This window comes from Syngnathus scovelli, chromosome 13, assembly GCF_024217435.2.
Source record: "Syngnathus scovelli strain Florida chromosome 13, RoL_Ssco_1.2, whole genome shotgun sequence".
Classification (NCBI taxonomy): Eukaryota; Metazoa; Chordata; class Actinopteri; order Syngnathiformes; family Syngnathidae; genus Syngnathus; species Syngnathus scovelli.
Genome location: NC_090859.1, coordinates 14,436,051 through 14,455,304, shown reverse-complemented (window position 1 = coordinate 14,455,304; position 19,254 = coordinate 14,436,051). Strand labels below are relative to the sequence as shown.

Sequence of the window (19,254 nt, the reverse complement as noted above, 5' to 3'; positions counted from 1 at the left end):
ACACTTGAGTCCCTGTCGTTGCAGTTTTACGCTTTTCGTCAGACACTAAACGCATCTCAGAGTTTCCTGAACGTCAATGAACGCACCATTACATTTTGCCTTTTCCCGGCCTTTTGCTTCTTTCTTTTTTGCTTTCCCCTACGCTATAGGCAGTGCAATTAAATCCAGCTTGGTTCAATTCGTCGTTGTTGACCGACCGACACTAGCGAGTGACAACTTGGACAACCGAAAGAGGGACCGGGCGGGCGGAGAGGTGGAGTTTTGTCGGCTGACGAGGGAGGAGGGAAGAAAAAGAGTGCAGAAGGAAAGGAGGCGAACCCCGACGGGGCGAGACGGGGCGGGGGGAAGAAAGAGCAACGGAGCAGGAACCAAGCGGGAGCTTGTAGTGGATGAATTTGGTCATTTTTTTAAAGACAAAACTAAAGTTTTTCCCCAAGTGTTGGCGGCGAAGAGGACGACGAGAACAAAATGATTACGCCCTACTTCGTGGACAATTTCTGGGTAGGTTGTATCTCAATTTGGTGTGTTTACACCTGGTCTTTGGTCGTTTCATTTTGTATGTATACATTTGGTGTTCTCAACAAAAAAACTTTATTTCAGGCTAAAGTATTTCGCTGTCGTTACTTGTTGTTGTTATCAATATTGTGTTATTTAGCCAACGCCGGAATTTGGCAGGGCCTTTGAAGGGAAAGCGAGAACCCACCAAGCTTGAAAATCCAAACGTATCCGCCCCTTTTTTTCATTATACCACTACCGATTGGCCGTCTTGTAACGCTCGCATCTCTTTCCGAGGAGGCCATTGGCTGCCATGATTGTCAATCACAGCCCCTAGGGGTCCTTTTACGCGTCATTTTTCTTCCTTCCGTGAAGTTTCAGTGAGAGGCCAGATGTTTCGAAAGTTTCTAATGCTTTTTAAAACACATAATGACTCCCTTTGTAATCGTTTGAAATGTCGTTGTTTAGTATAAAAGCAGCTGTTTATGACGTGCAATGTCGTTTTTCTCATGCTCAAAGGTCGCTTTACCACGAGCATGATCTGACGTGGCTATGCTAGCTCAAACAAGTCAAGGCAGGACACAAGTTAATCAGTATTTTACATATTAAGTCATATCACTTTTTTTACGTTTTTATGTTAATGTTCTTCTCCTTTTATTAGTAGTGGCGTTCTCTAAAGGGCAAAGTAGCTGCAGATGAGTCACATTTTAAAACATGTTGGCTTTGAGTAAATTACAAAAAGTAAGCCAAAAAGCACCTGTCATTCTTATGTCAACTTACTGTGATCAAATTGTATTTAAAAGTTGTCTGGGAGGTTATTTTCTGGAAATATTCAAATATGACATAGGCCAGTACCGTATTAAAGAATAAAAATCTAGCCTTTTGTTGGTGATTTAAATCACGCCTGTCAAAGTCACGGACCGGTGCGTGTGTCAACTTGCATGATCCTTGCCAAAACCTGTACCAAAAATTTAACTAATAGATTTTTGATACTCCTTATACAGTTAACATTTTACAAATTTTATAATATAATTGCCAATAAAGTCCTCATTTTCAATCTACAGCTTCTGTCGCCCCCTAGGCTGGAATTCTGCATTACAACAACAACAAAGCCGTTGATTTGGTATCGGTTGGCCATGCTTAGCCGCTGATTCGAGAATGTTTTTGAAAGACAGCCTGTGAAAAAATAATATGGATTATTCTATGATTAGTTTCCGCATTTGACCTCATTTATCTTGATCTCATTTTATAATTGGAAACCCTTACGCTCAAGTAGGGGTGCTTCCACTTGTTATATTGTCTTTATTAGGCCTTTGGAGTCAATAGAAGATGCACTCGCTGACACCGAATCGGTGGCGAACTAAATGGAAAGGAGGCCAGCGACTCCGTCAGTCTGCCCTTTGTGCCTCGGCCACAAGAGAATCCAGTGATGGCAAAGATCAGCTGTGTGTTTAACATGCGCCGAGCGCACGCACACACACGCTGGCACTCGGGGTCGCGTCCGTTTACTTTTGACTGGACTGCAAATCATCAACCAAAGCGCACACACACACACAAATAGAAATCAGAGATACTCGTGTCGGAAGCAGCGCGCGTCCTTAGGATGCCAAATTTGTGAAAAGAACGCAATCTACGCTAACAACGTTGACCGCCAAGTGTCCGCTCGCCACTTTGCCTGCATTGTGTGTGTCTAAACACCCATTGCGCAACTCAAATGGTGCGAATCGAATGTTTCCGAGGCGCCACGACAGCAACGGATGCGTTTCATCATATTGCCGTCTCAAGCGGAAGCTTGTGCAATCAAGTTGTAATTCAAGTTTAAAGACAAGTACACAAGGCATTCATTCAATGTGAATATTTAAATATCATTTTGTTGTGTATCGGCACTTTAATGTCAATTTCCATTAACAGCAGAGGGCAGCACAGGATGTCTGTTTATCCAAACGCAGCGTTAAACTAAATATTGTGTTGAGGCCAGTGAGATTCTTATTTGTGGTTTTTCTTTTTTCAGGTAAAATATGTGCCTTGGCTCAATAAAGATTGGGAAATTTTGTTGTCAAAAAGCTGCCCGGAGAGCGCCATTCCCATTTGGGCCTTCTGTGTTTTTCCACTGCACTTACCTGAACATTCCCGCGTCTACTTGCCGGCTGGCCGGACATGAACCGACCAAATAAAAGTCCACTTAGCCCGCCCGCGATACATTCTGCACCTCCCCACGATCGATGCGCGTGGCGGCCTTGGAGGGCCTCGGCAAAAATGCTCTGACCTTAAACCGGACGTGAGAAGAGCTTTGAGCGAACAGGACAGAAATGGTGAACGTTCTGTTAGTGCCAGGGTTACGTGAGCGCCGTGCTGCTGACTCATCGGTTTTTAAACATGTTTGCCGCGGGCAGCAAACACCGCCAAACTTGTTTTCTAACATTTCCCCTAGAGTCAAATGAAGTCATGATGAAGTAAGCGTCATGCAAGTAGAGAAAAGGGGGGGGGGGGTTGGGGAGCTTGTGTGACCCATGTCCAAGTGCTGACTGTGTCGGCAGCGCATACAGGAACAAGGAAACAACTCGGCAAGAATGAGGATGCTTGCTGAGGTTGCGTTCCGTGCCGGTATCTTGGACTGAAGTCTAACAAACACTTTATTAAAATGAAGCTGACGCTTGATGAAAGTCTGATGACTCGACATAAAACGGGAAACGCTTCACCTTTTTACACCTGCATACGAAGCATCACTCAACAAGTCAAAGGCAACATTTTAAATTATTCAGAGCCAGCTTTTGCATTTTTCATACGTTTGCACAAGTCGACACCGTCGCCCGGCGGTGCCGCAGACGCATATCGCCGACTGTCTCGCAGAAACTTACTCTGGACGCTCCAAATATTTCTTGAACATGGCCGAGATGGGCACACTTGACCCGAGGCTGAGTCTGAGGCAACTCCAAAGCCTGCGGGCACTTGAAAAGGTCTCGGCGGTGGGTGAAGAATCCGGGCCGGCCGACAGATGACGTTTTTCACATCCCTTCATTTGTTTCTCGACAGGGTGACAAGAACAATGGCTTTGATGTGCTCTACCACAACATGAAACATGGACAGATTTCCTCCAAGGAGCTGACCGACTTCATCAGGGAGAGGTAAACAAAACAAAAAAAAAATTGTACTATGTAAACTGAGGTATTGTCTTATACCTGGCGTTTTAAATTTTTTTTTTTTATTATAGCCCACAAAATTGACACAGCAAAGGCATAATCCAAATTTTGATGTCACACAAAAGCCACATAAAGCCAAAGAAAATTGAAACGTGATAAAATATGTAAAACTAAATAATAGTTCAAGACTGATGTTGATAAAAGTGCATCTTTGATGAATAAAGTAGTCATTGAAATGTTTTAGACTATTAGTATGTGATTTTCACCTAAATAATATGTAACATAATAGCATCTCTGATTAATATTAATACATAAATCGATTTGATGCTGTAATAGAAAAACATTAATAGTACATGAAGTGACCCAAATGCTTGATTATGTCGCCCTCTAGTGGCAGAAACGTTAAACGGTCAGCTCCCAATCAAGTCATGATTGGAAAGGCTTTTTTTTTTTAACATTTTCTCCTCTTCCAGGAGTGTCATCGAAGAGGCGTACGCCAGGTCCATGACCAAGCTCGCCAAGACGGCAGGGAACTTTTCTCAGCTGGGGTGAGTCGACCGCACTTTTTATCACAGAGGTGAACGTACGTCAACGTGCCTCTCCGCCGCAGGACATTTGCTCCGGTGTGGGAGCTGTTCAAGGGCTCCACGGAGAAGCTGGCCATGTGCCACATGGAGCTGGTGCGCAAGCTGCAGGAGCTCATCAAAGATGTACACAAGTACGTGGACGAGCAGGCCAAAGCGCACAAGAAGGTGAGCCTATCCCAGTCCCTCGGTTTTGAGTATTCGATACCTTTGATTCAAAACATAACCGTGTTATTGTTGTGCCGATGGTTAGACAAAAGAAGAGGTTGCGTCCACCTTGGAGGCCGTGCAGAATATCCAGAGCACCGGGCAGGCCCTGCAGAAGTCCAAGGAGAACTACAACACCAAAACTGTGGAGCAGGAGCGCCTCCGCAAAGAAGGCGCCACCCAGAGGGACGTGGACAAGGTAGGACTGGAAAAGCTCGGGTTCATCCCTTGGCACCAATACCAAACACACGTGATACCAAAGATAATGGACCCAGGAGAAACTGGATATTCTTCTGTTGGTTTTGTAAAACCTGGCCTGTTTATTGTATTTTTTCCAGGCGGGAATAAAAGCCAAAAAAGCCACGGAGACCTACAAGTCGTATGTGGAGAAATACGCCTACGCCAAGTCCGACTTTGAACTCAAGATGAAGGAAACAGCTCAGGTATGACTTCACGTAAAGTTAAATATTATAAAAAAGTAACCCAATAATATGTTGGACCGCCTCTTTCCTTGTAACGTTTGCAATGAGATCCTGAGGGCGGTGTGACGTCAACTTCAGTCGCCAGCAGAGGGCGCTATAAGGCCACAACATTTAAGCATTCTTAGTCCAACATTAGTCAGAACACTGTTTAGACTGGTGGGGGGGCGCATAGAGCAAATTGTTGCCAAAGTAAGAAATATATATATATATTTTTAGTTTGGCCACTATTGGTTTGAATGTTTTGTGTCGTTTGATTACAGAAATTCCAAGACATTGAAGAAAGCCACGTCCTCCACATGAAGGACATCATCCAGTCATACTCGCAGTCCGTGGACGAAACGCACGTCCAGATCGGGGAGGTGAGTGCACGCTCGCGCACGCTCCGGAACATTCCAGCGGCGAAGGTTAGCCGGGCGCTTCACCGGGCGTCGTGGCAATTACCGTCAGCTTTGATCTCGCTAATTGTTTAACTGGCATGCAGGAAACGCGCCTTTCAGCCTTCCGCGCCCCGCAATTAAAAAGTGATCAGAAACAATCGAAAACACTTCCCGGCGTCGTCTCCGCTTGTTTGCTAACTTGGAAAGCAGACGCAGCGGGATAGTGCCCGCCGCGTTGCGCTTCTTGCATGGTTCACCGAGAGGCGCTCCACTACCAAGCCGGAATCTCTTTCCAACATGGAGAGTAAAAGCGTGAGAAGAGAAAGAACAGTTGGGGGGGGGGTGCAAAAATCTCTTTTCAAGGGCTAGATGGGAACCAAGTGTGTGCGTGTGTTTGTGTGTGGCAGGTGTATCTGTCAGTGTGCGTGCTGTGTTTGTTTTTGTAAGTGAGCTCGAGTGTGTGTTTGTGAGAGCGGGGATGCCTTGAAGGAAGCCTCCATGGAGAGTTGTGTATGTGTGCTCCCTCTTCATGGCAGCACCACCTGACAGCTTGCGTGAGCATGCCCCCCCCCCCCCCCCCCCCCCCCCCCACCCTACACCTCACCCTCCGTCTAACATGCTCTCCTCACAAAGCTAATGCACTCCACCTCTCCACAGGACCCTCAGGGCCAGGGTGTGTGTGCGTGTGTGTTCCATACGTGTGTGTTTGTGTGAGAGTCACTCATACATATATCACGCACATCTAAATGGCGTGATGGTGACACGGGCACTCGGCGCTTTTCCGGTTCCTCCGAGCCTGTCCATGGCATCCGCTCTGTAAACAAACGGCGCCGCGCTGCCTCCTGCGGCCACAAAGGGGCGACGCTGGCAACAGTTGTGCATTTGTGATTTCTTTTTTTTATGATCGCAAAGAACTATTTATGTTTTTTCTAAGTGGGTTTTTTTCTTCTTCTAATAAATAGATGTGTTTTTTTGCCATTGTGCAGGTTCATAATGAATTTGTGAGAAACGTGGAGAACACCTCAGTGGAGAGCTTAATACAGAAACTGGCTGAAAGCAAAGGAACTGGCAAGGAGAGACCAGGTAAGCCATTTGTGTGTTCTTTTTGGGCAAGATTTATTTTATTTTATTTTTTTATTTGTGTTGCGCTTTCGTCCTGCGTTGCGTTTTACGAATTCAGTCCAATAATCATCAGGTCAGTTGTGGGCGGCGGCGCTACGGAGCCGAGCGGCCATCACGCTCCATCGTGCTAATCCGCCGTCAAGGTAGGCGGGCGGGCAGGCTTGGCATTCCAGTAAGCGTGCGTCACGTGGGGGGCTTTGACTTAAGCGGGCACGGCCGAGCTTTTCGGCCAGGTCAAAGCTCAACAATGACTCTTGTGTAAACTTTGTATCCCTCCCCGCTCTTCACCTTGTTGTGATGAACTTTCATTATGCTACTGAAGACAAACTGTGTCACCAATATGCTAATCTCCCCCCAAAATGTGATGCGTGTGAATATTTAAAGCCCCCGAGTGCTGTGACGTCTCCGCCCCTTCATCCTCCACCCCCATCTCCGCTCAAGCGTAGCATTACGTCAGGCACGCAGGCGGCTCACCTCTGCAGTGTGTGTGTGTAAACAAAGCGGGCCGCGTGTCGCCCGCGGGCCGACCTTTTCCCACCTCCGCTTCAGCCGGCGAGCTTGAATCACCTTTTTATTGCGGAAACGATCCCAAAGTGACACGCTGCGAGGAGGTGAAGGGGGGGTTAGGGTTTGGAGTGTTCAACGATATCCAGCTGAGCTGTCAACTGGCGGCCGGCCAGACACGCAAACTCTGCCCCCCCGCCCACCTCAATTCAAGCAAAAGCGACCCGCCCCGCCAGTGTCATGCCAAGCATATGCGATTTGAAGATGAGGGGGGGGGGGGGGAAGCATCCGCTGCTCATGCACGAGTGCCCTCCTGACTAAGTCCAGGGAAAAAAAGGAAACATCTTCCTCAGATAAACAAACGTCAGTAGAGGCGAGTCAATAATATCTCCTGAAAACACACACAAGCTGTCAGTTCAATGTCCCTACGAGTTTGATTCCAGCATCTGTCCATCCTCCCGTGTGATCTGCTATTCTTGAATGTCAATTGTGTTTTGATTGCCATGAACCGCACACACACACAAACAGTAGTGCGTGCAGCCAATGAGTGTGCGTGTGTGTGTGTTAGTCCGATATTGCACAGTAGAGTAGATCAGTCATCGGTGTACTTTATCCACTTGACTTGGCGTGATGGGCGCCTCTCGTGACTCGCCGCTTGCCTGCGCTTCACATCGGGGCGCCGCCGCACGCCAAACAATGCATCAATGGAGCACGCCCCCTCCCCCCCCTCCCCTCTCCAGAGGACGGCGCTCGCTGACGGCGCGGCTAATGTATACGTTGCGAGTGAAAACACGGGCGGCTTTTGTTCTTTTCAGGTCACGACGCGTTAGCGTAGCGCGGTGCGTCGCCGCGGGGGTGCTGCCTCTTCCGCTAGCTGCTCTGATTCCAAAACGCACTTCCCGTCTTGAAGGCCGTGTTGGCTCAACGCAACAGCGAGCGCTCCACCTTGACGCTGGAGTTCACTTGTGTGCAACTTTTCTCATGTAACTGCGTTTGTATTGATTTTTGATGCGCTAAGTCGAGAAGGGGGTCCCGTCCCGTAAGCCGACTGAGCACTTTTCTTCGCGTGGCTTCCGACACTTGCTGGCACGTAATCTGGGATGTGTTTGTCTTAATCTAATGAGGTTACGAGACCTTGCGTGTCCTCTGTCACGTCTGCACACTACTTTATATGATGCTATAGCAACAATAGATGAATTTTGTCAATCAAAAGCTGATTTTTGTTGGTTTTTTTTTTTTCCCGGCCGCGACGGCCACCAGACGTCCGTTTGACTCGGTCACTGACCCCGTCTGCCCCGTGGGCTGGGCTCGGCTCTGTTTCCATACACTCCGCGCCGCACGCCAACTTCCCTTCCACCTCCCCCTCGTGTGCGTTTTTGTGTGTGTGCAACTCTTGCGTGATGTCCATTCGCAGGGTTCGCAGCGGCGGCCCGTTGACCCTTTGTGTGCCAAATGAACCTAAAAATGTTTTTGCGCCTCATTAGGGCCCATTGAGTTTGAGGAGTGTAACGCTGCCATCGCTACGGAAGGTAGGACATTTAGTTTGGCCATTCATAAACCTACGATGCCACGTTTGTTTAAATCAACGAACGACATTGTGTTTTGTCAAAGGTGCCAAACCCAGGAGGAGAAAGCCGTTTGGCATCCCGGGGCGCCGGAAAGACAAAGACACAGACTCCACGTAAGTTGGCCATGAAAAGCGACGCCGCCTTATCACATCTTCAGACATGTTGATGGACCCCGTTTTGTCTGGCAGGGAATCGACGGAGGCAGAAAGTGTGAGTGAACGGGTTCCTCTTCACGGCCGTGTCGAGCGGAGCGGCGCTCGTTTAGTGTCGCCTCGTACTACTCGATCATGTGACTCGCTCTCTCTCCCCGGCCGGTCGGCCGGCTGGCTCTCCCTGCTTCCCTCTTGTTTGTTTTGCAGATTTGCTCATTCATTCATTCATTGCGCTTGTCTTTGTTTATGCTCGTAGAACGCCGCCAACGGCGCTCCCCCCGGATACTACGGGGCCATAGACATTCAGAACGCTGTAAGCAAGCCAACGCACACGCACACATTGCAGCATGGTATTTCGTCTGTAATAAATGATGAAGTCTTACACACCAGTTCTTGCACAGTTACCGTATTTCTTCAAATAACCGCCTCTGCTCGAATACATTTTTTTTTCTAACGGACACCTTATAATTGAATACAGAAACATTTTGTAGCCATCGTATGATGTTGGTTTGACACAGGGACTTTCAATTGATGGCTGAGGTTGACATTTTCTTCTTGATTTATTTGGGAAATAACGTTGTGATTGCCTCGCTGATATGATTTATTTGTTGTTCTTTTTTTTTCCTTTTGCAGAATGTTCCTCGAGTTGATGACGAGGGTTTCTGCATCCGGCCGGAATCCATCGGGAATGATATCCTTTGAGACGATGTTATTGCCCTTTACTAATTGTCATTTGATTTATAAGACCAAAAAAAATCCCTGCCTTAGTCAGTACATTTCTTTGTTTCTCCTTTTTGCTCCTGTCATTTCCTTAACGTGACGGGGCCAACATGCCAAAGAGAATTCCTTCTACTCGTCCAGCGACTCAGAGGATGAGGAGGAGCCACGCAAGTTCCACGTGGAGATCAAGCCCGTGCAAGCCAACAACGGCACGGACCAGAACCGGGCCACCATCGACGAGCTCAAGGCCTCCATCGGCAACATTGTCCTGTCGCCATCTACCTCGGTACGTACGTCCGCAAACGGGGTTTTTCATTTTGCTTTCTTGTGAATAAGTGTTGTCTCTTTATAGCACGTTTACAGCCACAGGCGTTCAGAAAAATCCTGCCACATGTTTTGTCAGTGCCTGGGGAAGAGCGCTCCCGCTTTGCACCGCTAGAGGGCGTCAGGGGAATGTTGTAGTCATGCTTGGGCACAGAACGCCGGTGGCATTCCTGGCCTTTCAAGGCATTTATTTTTATACTTAACAAGAGCTTGAGCATTAGCTCGTGAGTCACATGCGGCTTTACGTGATTGCTTTGCTGCCCCCCACCACCACCACAACCCCCCCCCAGAATCCCCCACCCCGCCAGGTCCGCTACTTAGCAGCACACAAAGTTAAATTCTGTTTACGAAAATTTTTCCGGATATATTACCTTGACTTGGGGATTTTCAACTAATATTTCTGGAATTAGTTTGGACAATCTGCATGGGTCAATGCGACCTGCTGTGTGTTTAGCCAACAAAAAATAATTCTGCTGGATGTAACATGGTAATTCTTGTTAATGCAGGTCAGACAAACCCTCACACCATTTTGGTTGACAGTTATAATATTTTGTTGTTGTATTTAATAACTTATTTTAACATGAAAAACTTTTTAAACATAAAATCAACTTTGTCTATCTATAGAAATTTGTTTTAATGCAAAAGTAGATAAAGGAGAGTTGAATAATTGTATAATATACAAAACAAAATATATTTAAGACATTTTTTTAAAAAAAAGATTTTGCATTCTTAAGCTTAGTTCAGACTTGCTTCTGCATTTATCCAGCAGTTGTTAATTATTGATAGTTATATTTTTATACTTTTTTTTTTTTGGTTTTAACTCTCTAAAAAAAACTTTTTCTAACACACACACACACACACACACACGCATTTAAAAGGAATATGTGGCAGCAGATGGTCTCACACACACACACATACACACACACACACAGCCTCATTCGCTCTGAAAATAATCAGTCATTAAATATTCAAGTTGTGTGTGCGTGCCAGGCTTGGCGTGGCAAGGATAGGGCACACTCTCCATTTTTGCCCTCCACCGCTCCTCTGTTTACGTTCTTTCTCCTCACACACTTTACACACTCCAGATATGTTTCTTTTTAAAGCATCCATTTCTGAAGTTTTTGGCCCCTGTCCGAGTTATTACCGGCAAACTCTCATTTGGGAATCTGGTTTGGCTTCAAGTTTACGTCAGGTATTTTCAGAGTTATTTTATTTACTCAAGCATCGCTTTCAGGCAATTTTTGTGTGGGCAGCTATAGTCATCACCTCATCATTTGACCCGGGTTTGGTCATGATTTTTTTTTTTTTGGTCAATCTAGCCCGCGAGAATTTGTCACCTGTGCAGCACTGCCTGGACGGGCGCCCCGTGTCACTTCCTGTTTATTTTGACAGGAGGTTTCCCCATTAAAGTCGCCATCCATCATCCTCTCGGTTGCTGACACAATTACGTCGTCTGGTGTCAATTATTGAAATGTCTCTTTTTTTTCTTTTTTTTTTCTTCCCCACCTCCTGTTTGGCTCTCCCTCCACCTCTTTTTCTATTTATACGCACGTGTGTATGTGTGTGCGGTCACTGACGAGAGCCGTAATTGAACCCATTTGCTGCTTGGTGCCGGGTGGGACGGAACCTGGCCTGGTTTGTGTTCCTCTGAGCCATTTTGTTGTTTCTCACACACACACACACACTCGCGCAGAGGAGAGCCGAGCCGAGCATCTTGTGTTACGCGGCCTGACACTGCAGATTTACGCTTTAGTCTGGTCGTCCCCGAGCGATGGCTTCCAACAACATTAAGCTTGATTTACCGGCTCATTCGCTCCCCGACCGACCATTGGGTGTAATTAATTCCTTTTTTTTTTCAACTTTTGAAAGCTTTATTTTTCCCGGCTGGCACTGAGCAGGTGAAAAAAAAAAGTTCAGGATAAAGTTCATTGTGTACACTTGGTAAATAATAAAATATAAAGTATTAAATAGAAAAATAAAAACTAACACCCCAAATAAATTGACTGTTTCACTCTGTTTTTTTACAGGGTCAAATGCGGAGGAACCAATCCAGTGAGTATTTTCTCCTCCCCCAAAAAGTGCGTCTTCATCCAGAAAGCCGAGCCAAGAGCAACACGTCCCGGGGAAAAAAAGCAAATAGCTGTTCTTCTCCCGGGCACGCCAGCGTCGGCGTTTGTTTGCCTCCCGCCGGCCGGCGCGAACGGGAGATTAATCGCTTAATTGGCCGCTTGTATTTTAACATGTCACAAATAATCCCCCCGACGTTTTTGGCTCCCAGATGGGTTATCTGTCTTTGCTCCGCTGGAAAAACAGCCGCTATCAATTCGGAAAGTTTTTTTTTTTCTTTTTCCCCCGGAAAGGTTGTGTTTTGATTAGTCGAGCTTTTTGAGCAGCTATTGGTCTGAGGAAACGCAACGATGATGTCATCCAAAATAAACGGCACGTATTCTGTCTGTGTACATTTGCGATGTCAGTCATTTCTGTGCACGTCCAATTTTTTAAATTATTTGACACGATTCAGATGTGACTGAGCTCATCTGGATCCACTTGATCCGCACCGGTTGCCGGGTGACCCGGATACAATTAATCAGGATTTGGCGAGCGTCCTTTTATCGATTTTTAACACTCCTTGTGTGACAACCGTGTGTCTGTCTGGCAACCGGCGAGCGACCCGTGGCTGAAAATTCTTCTTTTCCTCCCCGCAGGTGACGAGCTAGCCAAAGCGCGAGTGCCGGCTTCATACGAGTGAGTGGCGCCACCTACTTTTTTGCTTTCTTTATATGTCTTGGCGGCGGGGTTAAACTTTGGCGCTCAAGGGCCACTTTGATTGGCTGAGTCAGGATGTGTTTAGATGCTAAATTAAGATTAAAAAAAAAAAAGTTGAAATGTCTTGACTCAATTATTTTCACATTTAGCCAATCGATCTTGCTTTCCAAATTGTTCTAATGACTTCTTCCTATCTGGTGTGCGTGGCAGACTGAGCAACAATGACCTCCTGTCCTTGGATCCGCTCGGCCCTTTTCTGACCGCAGCTTCCTCCCAACCCGTGGCCGCGTCCGCAGGTAAACAAACACTTTTTGGATGTCCGGCTCGTAGTTGAGAACACACACACGCACACACACTTTCTCTTAGTTTGAGTCACTTGACGTAGGATAGCTCAGCTTACTTCCGTGCGGCGCTTTTGCGGAGGCGTGACGTCGGCTTTGAGCCGCCGCCCAGGCTCAGCTGTAATCCGCCGTTAATTGGCACCTCGTCGGGGTCGAGCGGGTCGGCCGTGAAAGCCCCCCGGCACGTATGTTGTCAAACACCGTCTCGTTACTGTCAAAGCTTCAAAGTCAAAAAGAGCAACTGGTGATTATCTCGGCTAAGATCATGACAGAGTTCTTGTTTGTTTATTCTTCCTTCACTTTCTTCACTGTGGTTTTGAACGAGTCAATTATTATTTTGGGGATGTTTTTTTGATGTGTACTTGCTCTCGGCAGACCTTGCCTGTATTGTCCTCTCCCCTCCATCTTTTCTGACGCGAGAGTCACAAGCCACGGCAGGTACAATTCTCCCGCGCCACCCTTAGGTTTGCTGTTGTGTGATTATTCTTAACGTCGTCTACTAATTTTATTTATTTTTTTATTGCCGTCATGTGGCAATAAACTGTCCAGTGGAATAAGATAAAAAAAAAAAAAAAAGAAAATGAAGCATTTGAAATAGGGGTGTGTTGACATTTTCTACATGGGCCATATTTTCTGCTTTGGACCGCTGTTTCTCCGAAAGCTTTGGCAGAAACGGCGCCCGAGCGCTCGCCCCCTTTGGCCGAACGGTCCAAAGACGTCTCGTCGTTCTCGTCATCCACGTCGTCGCCGTGGGACTCGCCAGAGGCGCCTTTCCAAACAACCCGCCTGCCACCCGCCCGGGCGCACAGCGCCCCCATCAGGTTGCCGCCTGAAGCGGATGCCAGCGGCTCATCGGGCGACGGCGCCGACGACGCCCTGTCCTCCGTGTCGTGGGCCCAAAGCCAGTGGATCGCCTTCGGGGACAAGAAGGCTCCCGGGTGGCGGCCGCCCGGGAGGGCTAGCCGCTTTCTGTCGGACGACTCGGCCGACGCCTACGGAAAAGCCGTCAGAGGGTTTTCCGACACGTTCTTGGGCTCGAGCGAAGCGCAAATACTGCCGGGTAACCGCACGCTTGCACTTTGAGCTACTTTGATGGCTTGTGTGGTTTCGTTGTATTTCTTTAGGCCGCCTTATTATGATTTGTGTTGTATTTTTAATGTACTTTTTTTTTTTAATATATTTTTGAAAACTAGCCTGTTTTTATTTTTCTTGCCTATTATCAATTTTAATCTGCTTTTTTTGTTTTATGTATTGATTTGGATTTATTGAAATGTATTTTTTGACGACCTGTTTTTTTATTTTAGTGTGTCATTGTGTACTTTGTTTTAATTGACTTGTGGCTTGTTTTATATTTTCATTCATTTGTTGTGTTTATCTGTTTTTCATACTTTGTGTGTTATTTCATTGGAATTGTCAATTTATGTGTTCGTTTTTACCCCATTTATTTATTTCAATCGCTGCTTGTTTTATTTGGTGTTTTTTCAATTTAGACTGCTGCCTGTTTTTTTCTTGTGTTTGAATGTATTTTTTTTTTATTTTGACCTGCTGGCTGTTTTTTTCTTGTTTGTGTGTTGAATTTAGTCAGTGAGTTTCACTTGATTTTGGCCTGAGATGCAACTAACGAATCACCCTCGCAGCAAATCTGCATGTTTTTTTTTTTTGTTTTTTTTTGCTACTACTAATGGTCATCTTGTGTTTTTAGCTCCCAACCGTCCGACAACCCCTCTGACGTCGGGCGTGCTGGTGCCGCCGCCCCGCCCCTCCTCCAGACCCAAACTCCCCACGGGAAAACTCGGCGGCATCAATGAAATTGTGAGTAGAAATAAACAGTTGAAAACAGTTGGAGTAATGACTTATGTTTTTTATTTTTTTTTTTTCCCAGGCGAGACCTTTTAGTCCGCCCAAGGCCCCCGGCGCCAGCCCGCCCCCCGCCGCGCCACTGGCCCGCGCCGAGAGCTCGTCGTCGCTGTCATCCAACGCCTCGCTCAGCGCCGCAAACACTCCCACTGTCGGTGAGAAGCCAGCCATTTTGTCAAATCCCTTCTACGTTCATCTCTTTTTTTAAATCTCTTTGGCTCCCAATGTTTTTCTTTGTTTTCTGTCGTATTGTTAATTTCTACGTTTTTGTGAAGTGCTGTGTCCTTTTCCACTTCCTGTTCCCTCTTCCCCGTCTGGCAGGCCCCAATGTTCCCGTGTCGGAAGTCTCATCTTCTTGTTTTCCTTCTTTCTTCCCTTTTAGTCAAAGTGAGTTTGTCCTTCCCAAACCATTTGCGACACTCAAATATTGTGTCCATAGATATTAAGTTTAGTGTGCAATATTTAGTATGCATTTGTCACTCGGTCCTCTCACGTTTGTGTCCTCCTCCTCTCCTTGTTTGGATTAAAGAAGACGACATGTTTGTCTCCAAGCTGCCCACCTTTGAGAGGCGATGTGAAACACCAGCAGGTATCCGGGACGGCCCTCTCCCTACTTGCGTCTTGACCGCCTGCTCTCCCACTCACTCCCAACAGCATCCACTGGTTTTGTGCGAATGACATGTTGGCATCTCGACATCCTAACGAACAGAAATGTTGCTAACCGAGCTGAGCCATGTTTTTGCGAAGCACGTGGTCTAACAGCATGGCTGTGAACGGCAAAGAGCTCCCTTACAAAATATTGAGTCTTGTTAGCAACTTTAACAAATAACATATAAGCCTAGCTTGATAATATGGTCGTTATTCCTCTAATAGCAAAAAAATAAAATGATAACGGCTGAGTCGATATTTATTTTCCCGGTCTCGTTGTCTTGCAGGCACGTCCCGCGGTCCCAGCCCTGTGACGCTGGCGTCCCAGGATGCGTTGCCCATCGCTGTGGCCTTCACCGAGTCTGTCAATGCCTACTTTAAAGGCGCCGACCCCACCAAGTGAGCTCGCTGCAGACACAAGTTTGGGTGTCAGCACCCCACATCATTAATTGGCCACTCTCAAAACCATTTTTTGAGCCTTTTCACCACGTTGTCCTCCAGGTGCATCGTGAAGATCACAGGCGACATGACGCTGTCGTTCCCCTCGGGCATCATCAAGGTGTTCACGGGCAACCCCTCGCCCGCCGTCCTCACCTTCAAGTTGAAGAACGCCGGCCGGCTGGAACAGATTCTCCCCAACCAGCAGCTGCTCTTCAGGTAACCTTTTTTGGAAGCACGGGGCCATCGTTTAAGCCACGGGGAATGCGTGAATTATTCTAATTGAATTATCGGGCAGATCTGAACGTGTCATTAAGCTGTCAGGCAAAAAGTTTCCAGCAGACGTGCGCCTGCAATAGCAAACATCGACCCGCTTCGTGGCCCGTCCACTCCATTTAGCGCTCGCTCCTACTTGCGGTCAGCCTGCGCTTTACTGTGTAGGGAAAAAAAAAAAAAAAAAAATTGAAAGTGTCTGCTCTGGCGTTTTGTGATGTCATCAGCAGGTGGTATTAGTAAAAAAGACCAGTAGTAAGTCTGTTGATGATTACAAATATTCGTTTTAAATAAATAACTTTCTAAAAAAAAAAACATTTAAAACCTCGCGGTGAAGGAGACGTCTTCAGTTTGACTCGTTCCTATATTGGAGCCGTTCGTTCCCTACTTTTTCCTCCGCTGGACTAATTGAATCAAACGGAATCCATGATTTAGTAGCTGCTCGTACACAACGGGGATCTTCACACACAAAGCTGACACGGGCAGAGAAGTGAGGGAGTGATGAATAATTGAGCGCAGCGTTATTCCTCGTACGCATGCGAGGCGTTGTGACCTACTACGTTTGCACGTGTCGTGCAGCGATCCGTCTCAGGGCGACTCGGAGTCCAGGGACTTCTGGTTCAACATGCAAGCGCTGACCACCTACCTCAGGAAGATCTCCGAGCAAAACCCCGCCGCCTCCTACTACAACGTGGACATCCTCAAGTACCAGGTCCGTTGCTCGCCGCACCACACAAAGTGAAAAGCGGGCCAGCTGAGGTGGCGCTGTGGCGTGCAGGTGCAGTCGGACGGCATCCGCTCCACACCGCTCAACCTGGCCGTGTACTGGAAGTGCACCCCGGGCTCCACTGACCTGCGTGTGGACTACCGCTACAACCCGGATGCCATGACCACGCCGGGGCCGCTCGGCAACCCGCAGATCCTGGTGCCCGTGGACGGAGGCGTCACCAGCATGCAGTCGCTGCCCGTCGCCCTCTGGTGAGACCAGCATGTGCGCACCAAGAAAACAAAACGACTTCTGAGCTATAATTTGGTGTGAAAAACACTTTTGTGTTTTATGTGTGCATTTCTTGGTGTCCTTTCAGGAACGCAGAGCAGAATAAATGTCTTTGGAAGCTGAGTGACATCTCGGAAAAGTCTGAAAACGAAGGTGTTGCCTTGATTTAAGCAAATTTTGCTCGCACGTCTATGGTGTTTTTGCTTTTTGATTTAGCATTAGGCTAGCAACATCAAATTGAAAAACTTTTTTGCATTTTGCTGTCACTATAGTTAGTCAAGTCGGGTCGCTCGTAAGTCGAGGTACCCGCCGTATTAACTTTTTTAAACTAGCGCAATTGTCTGTTTTCTTTTCTGGATAGGTGCCGGCTCCCTGCGGGCCAAATTTGAGCTGTCCAATGGGCCGTCCAACCCGTCCACGCTGGCGGTGCAATTCATGAGTGAGGGCAGTACGCTGTCGGGCGTTGACATGGAACTACAGGGCAGCGGCTACAGGCTATCGCTCAGCAAGAAGAGGTTCGCCACAGGTAGGTCCACACACACACAAAAAAAAAGAAAAAAATCTTCATGCAGTCCAAAATCAAGTAGCAACAGAACATGCCATATATCACAATTATATGAACGTTGCTGCGTCTTTCTCCTCTCAGGTCGCTATATGGCAGATTTCTGAGACTGTTCTCAGAAAAAAAAAAAAAAGAAAGAAAAAAAATGGCCTTATCTTGCTTTAAACAAAAGTTGCCCAGGACCCCCTGTCGTCGGTGGGAATCACTACAATAAAGCAGCACTGAGTACTGAACACTGTTGAATGGAGAAGAAATAAAAGCAACACCAAGGTGAGCTTTTGGGGGGGGGGGCATGTGTAGCGTATTTTCAGGCTCTTTATACTCCAGCATTTTCTTGAGCTCATCGCTGTATGTTTGAAATCAAAAAAAAAAAGGAAGACGAAAAAAAAAACATGTGCACTAACAATCTTTTCAGGCACTCTTCTTTTCTCTGACCGTAACGCCGCACACTGTGTAAATATTAACAGCTAAAAAAAATAAGAGTATTTTGTTGCTCTTTAAACGTGCAATGATGGGCGCGTTGTCTAGTAGCACAAAAAGAGAAGGCAAAAAAAAAAAAGGACCCCAGTGCCTCCTTGTAAAACTTATTGAAAAGCGCATTAGGGTTTCAGGGCTCTTTTTGAAATGTTTTTGGAAACAACTGTAAAGGCGTTGCAATGCTTTAAGAAACTAACTCGTAGCCTTTCAACAAAACTTGAAGATTGTTTGGGTTTTTTTTTTTTTTTGTCCTTCAACATTTTGTGCCCAATCAGCCTAAACGATAGCGTCACTCGTTAGGATATGGAAAGGACGTCTTCCGGAAAAATGAAAATTGCCAATCGGAGGCTTTTTCTCCAGCCTTACGCTCCCGGTGTCTCGTCGTCTTTATATTTTGTCGAGCGCTAGCTTCGTCTGACTTAGACACACAAAAAAAAAAAAATAGACGCCCGATCGGAATCGTCCATTTGAAGTATTCGATACGAAGCGCTACTTTTAGCAAGCTGGTACTTGCTCGCCCTCAACAACAAAAATGGAAAGAAAAGACGTCGTATTTACGAGCCGCTATCTTTGGTCACTTTTTCTTTGTGTTTGTATTTAACAAGAGTTTCTTTTTTTAAAGCAAATTTGTGTAAATGAATCTCATACATTGTACATTTTTTTACAAGTATCAGCCACTTTTTTTGTCTCCGTAATGAATTCTCACTGTGCCTGTATTAAATTTGTAATATATGAATATATATACAAATATATGAATGACTACTTTAAGCTTGGTGTCGTTTATTTCAAATTGTTTTCTTATGTTTCTTTGTAGATATTACATCAAAAATGGTTTTGGCAAAATTTCGTCATAGCCCACTCCAACACAAAATCTAAAAAAAAAAAAATCTGAAAACAAAAGCTGTGAACAAAAAGGCCAAATTGCCCCCCAAAATTTTAAATAATATAAAGTCATTTTCAGATAGATGGATAGAAGACCAAATTACTGTTCTTGAGTTTTTAAGATGCAAAACTTTCTTTATTTATTTGACACTGCACTCTTCCCGCACTTGACCCCGCCACCCTCCCTGTTTAAAACACGCAAACAATTTTTTTCAGCAACTCCTGTGTGAGAATTTTTATGGAAATATTTTGACATTATGCTCTCGTGCAATAAAATCCCTTGTTGATCTAGCAGTGAAGATAAAAAGGGAATTTTTTTTGCTTTCACACTGAGCTCA

The 19,254-nt window shown here is 46.2% G+C and overlaps 1 protein-coding gene across 3 annotated transcripts; it reads left to right on the top strand.

Moving 5' to 3' along the window:
* The first annotated feature begins 88 nt into the window (after positions 1-88).
* fcho2 (FCH and mu domain containing endocytic adaptor 2) lies at positions 89-18,802 on the top strand. Of its 3 annotated transcripts, XM_049737308.2 has the most exons (28): positions 89-501; positions 3,529-3,620; positions 4,109-4,183; positions 4,246-4,387; positions 4,473-4,625; positions 4,765-4,869; positions 5,169-5,267; positions 6,272-6,368; positions 8,396-8,440; positions 8,523-8,592; positions 8,668-8,689; positions 8,888-8,944; positions 9,265-9,324; positions 9,464-9,637; positions 11,703-11,727; positions 12,381-12,420; positions 12,652-12,737; positions 14,485-14,594; positions 14,665-14,794; positions 14,961-15,026; positions 15,169-15,228; positions 15,575-15,686; positions 15,789-15,944; positions 16,578-16,710; positions 16,777-16,976; positions 17,084-17,148; positions 17,357-17,521; positions 17,642-18,802. In XM_049737308.2, exons 1-28 carry the CDS (start codon positions 469-471, stop codon positions 17,662-17,664), a joined length of 2,595 nt encoding a protein of 864 aa, XP_049593265.1. In that variant the 5' UTR covers positions 89-468; the 3' UTR covers positions 17,665-18,802. The 3 variants fall into 3 exon arrangements, with proteins under 3 accessions (XP_049593265.1, XP_049593266.1, XP_049593267.1); XM_049737309.2 differs by lacking the exon at positions 14,961-15,026 and having other exon boundaries at positions 90-501; XM_049737310.2 differs by lacking the exons at positions 14,961-15,026; positions 15,169-15,228 and having other exon boundaries at positions 92-501.
* The last annotated feature ends 452 nt before the right edge of the window (positions 18,803-19,254 follow it).

What these genes read in the sequence shown, in the direction of transcription:
- fcho2 (XM_049737308.2), top strand. Translation starts at nt 469, where the DNA reads ATGATTACGCCCTACTTCGTGGACAATTTCTGG. An exon ending in AACTGGCAAGGAGAGACCAG is followed by an intron (nt 6,369 to 8,395) that starts GTAAGCCATTTG and finishes GCGCCTCATTAG; the next exon opens with GGCCCATTGAGTTTGAGGAG. An exon ending in TGGACATCCTCAAGTACCAG is followed by an intron (nt 16,711 to 16,776) that starts GTCCGTTGCTCG and finishes TGTGGCGTGCAG; the next exon opens with GTGCAGTCGGACGGCATCCG.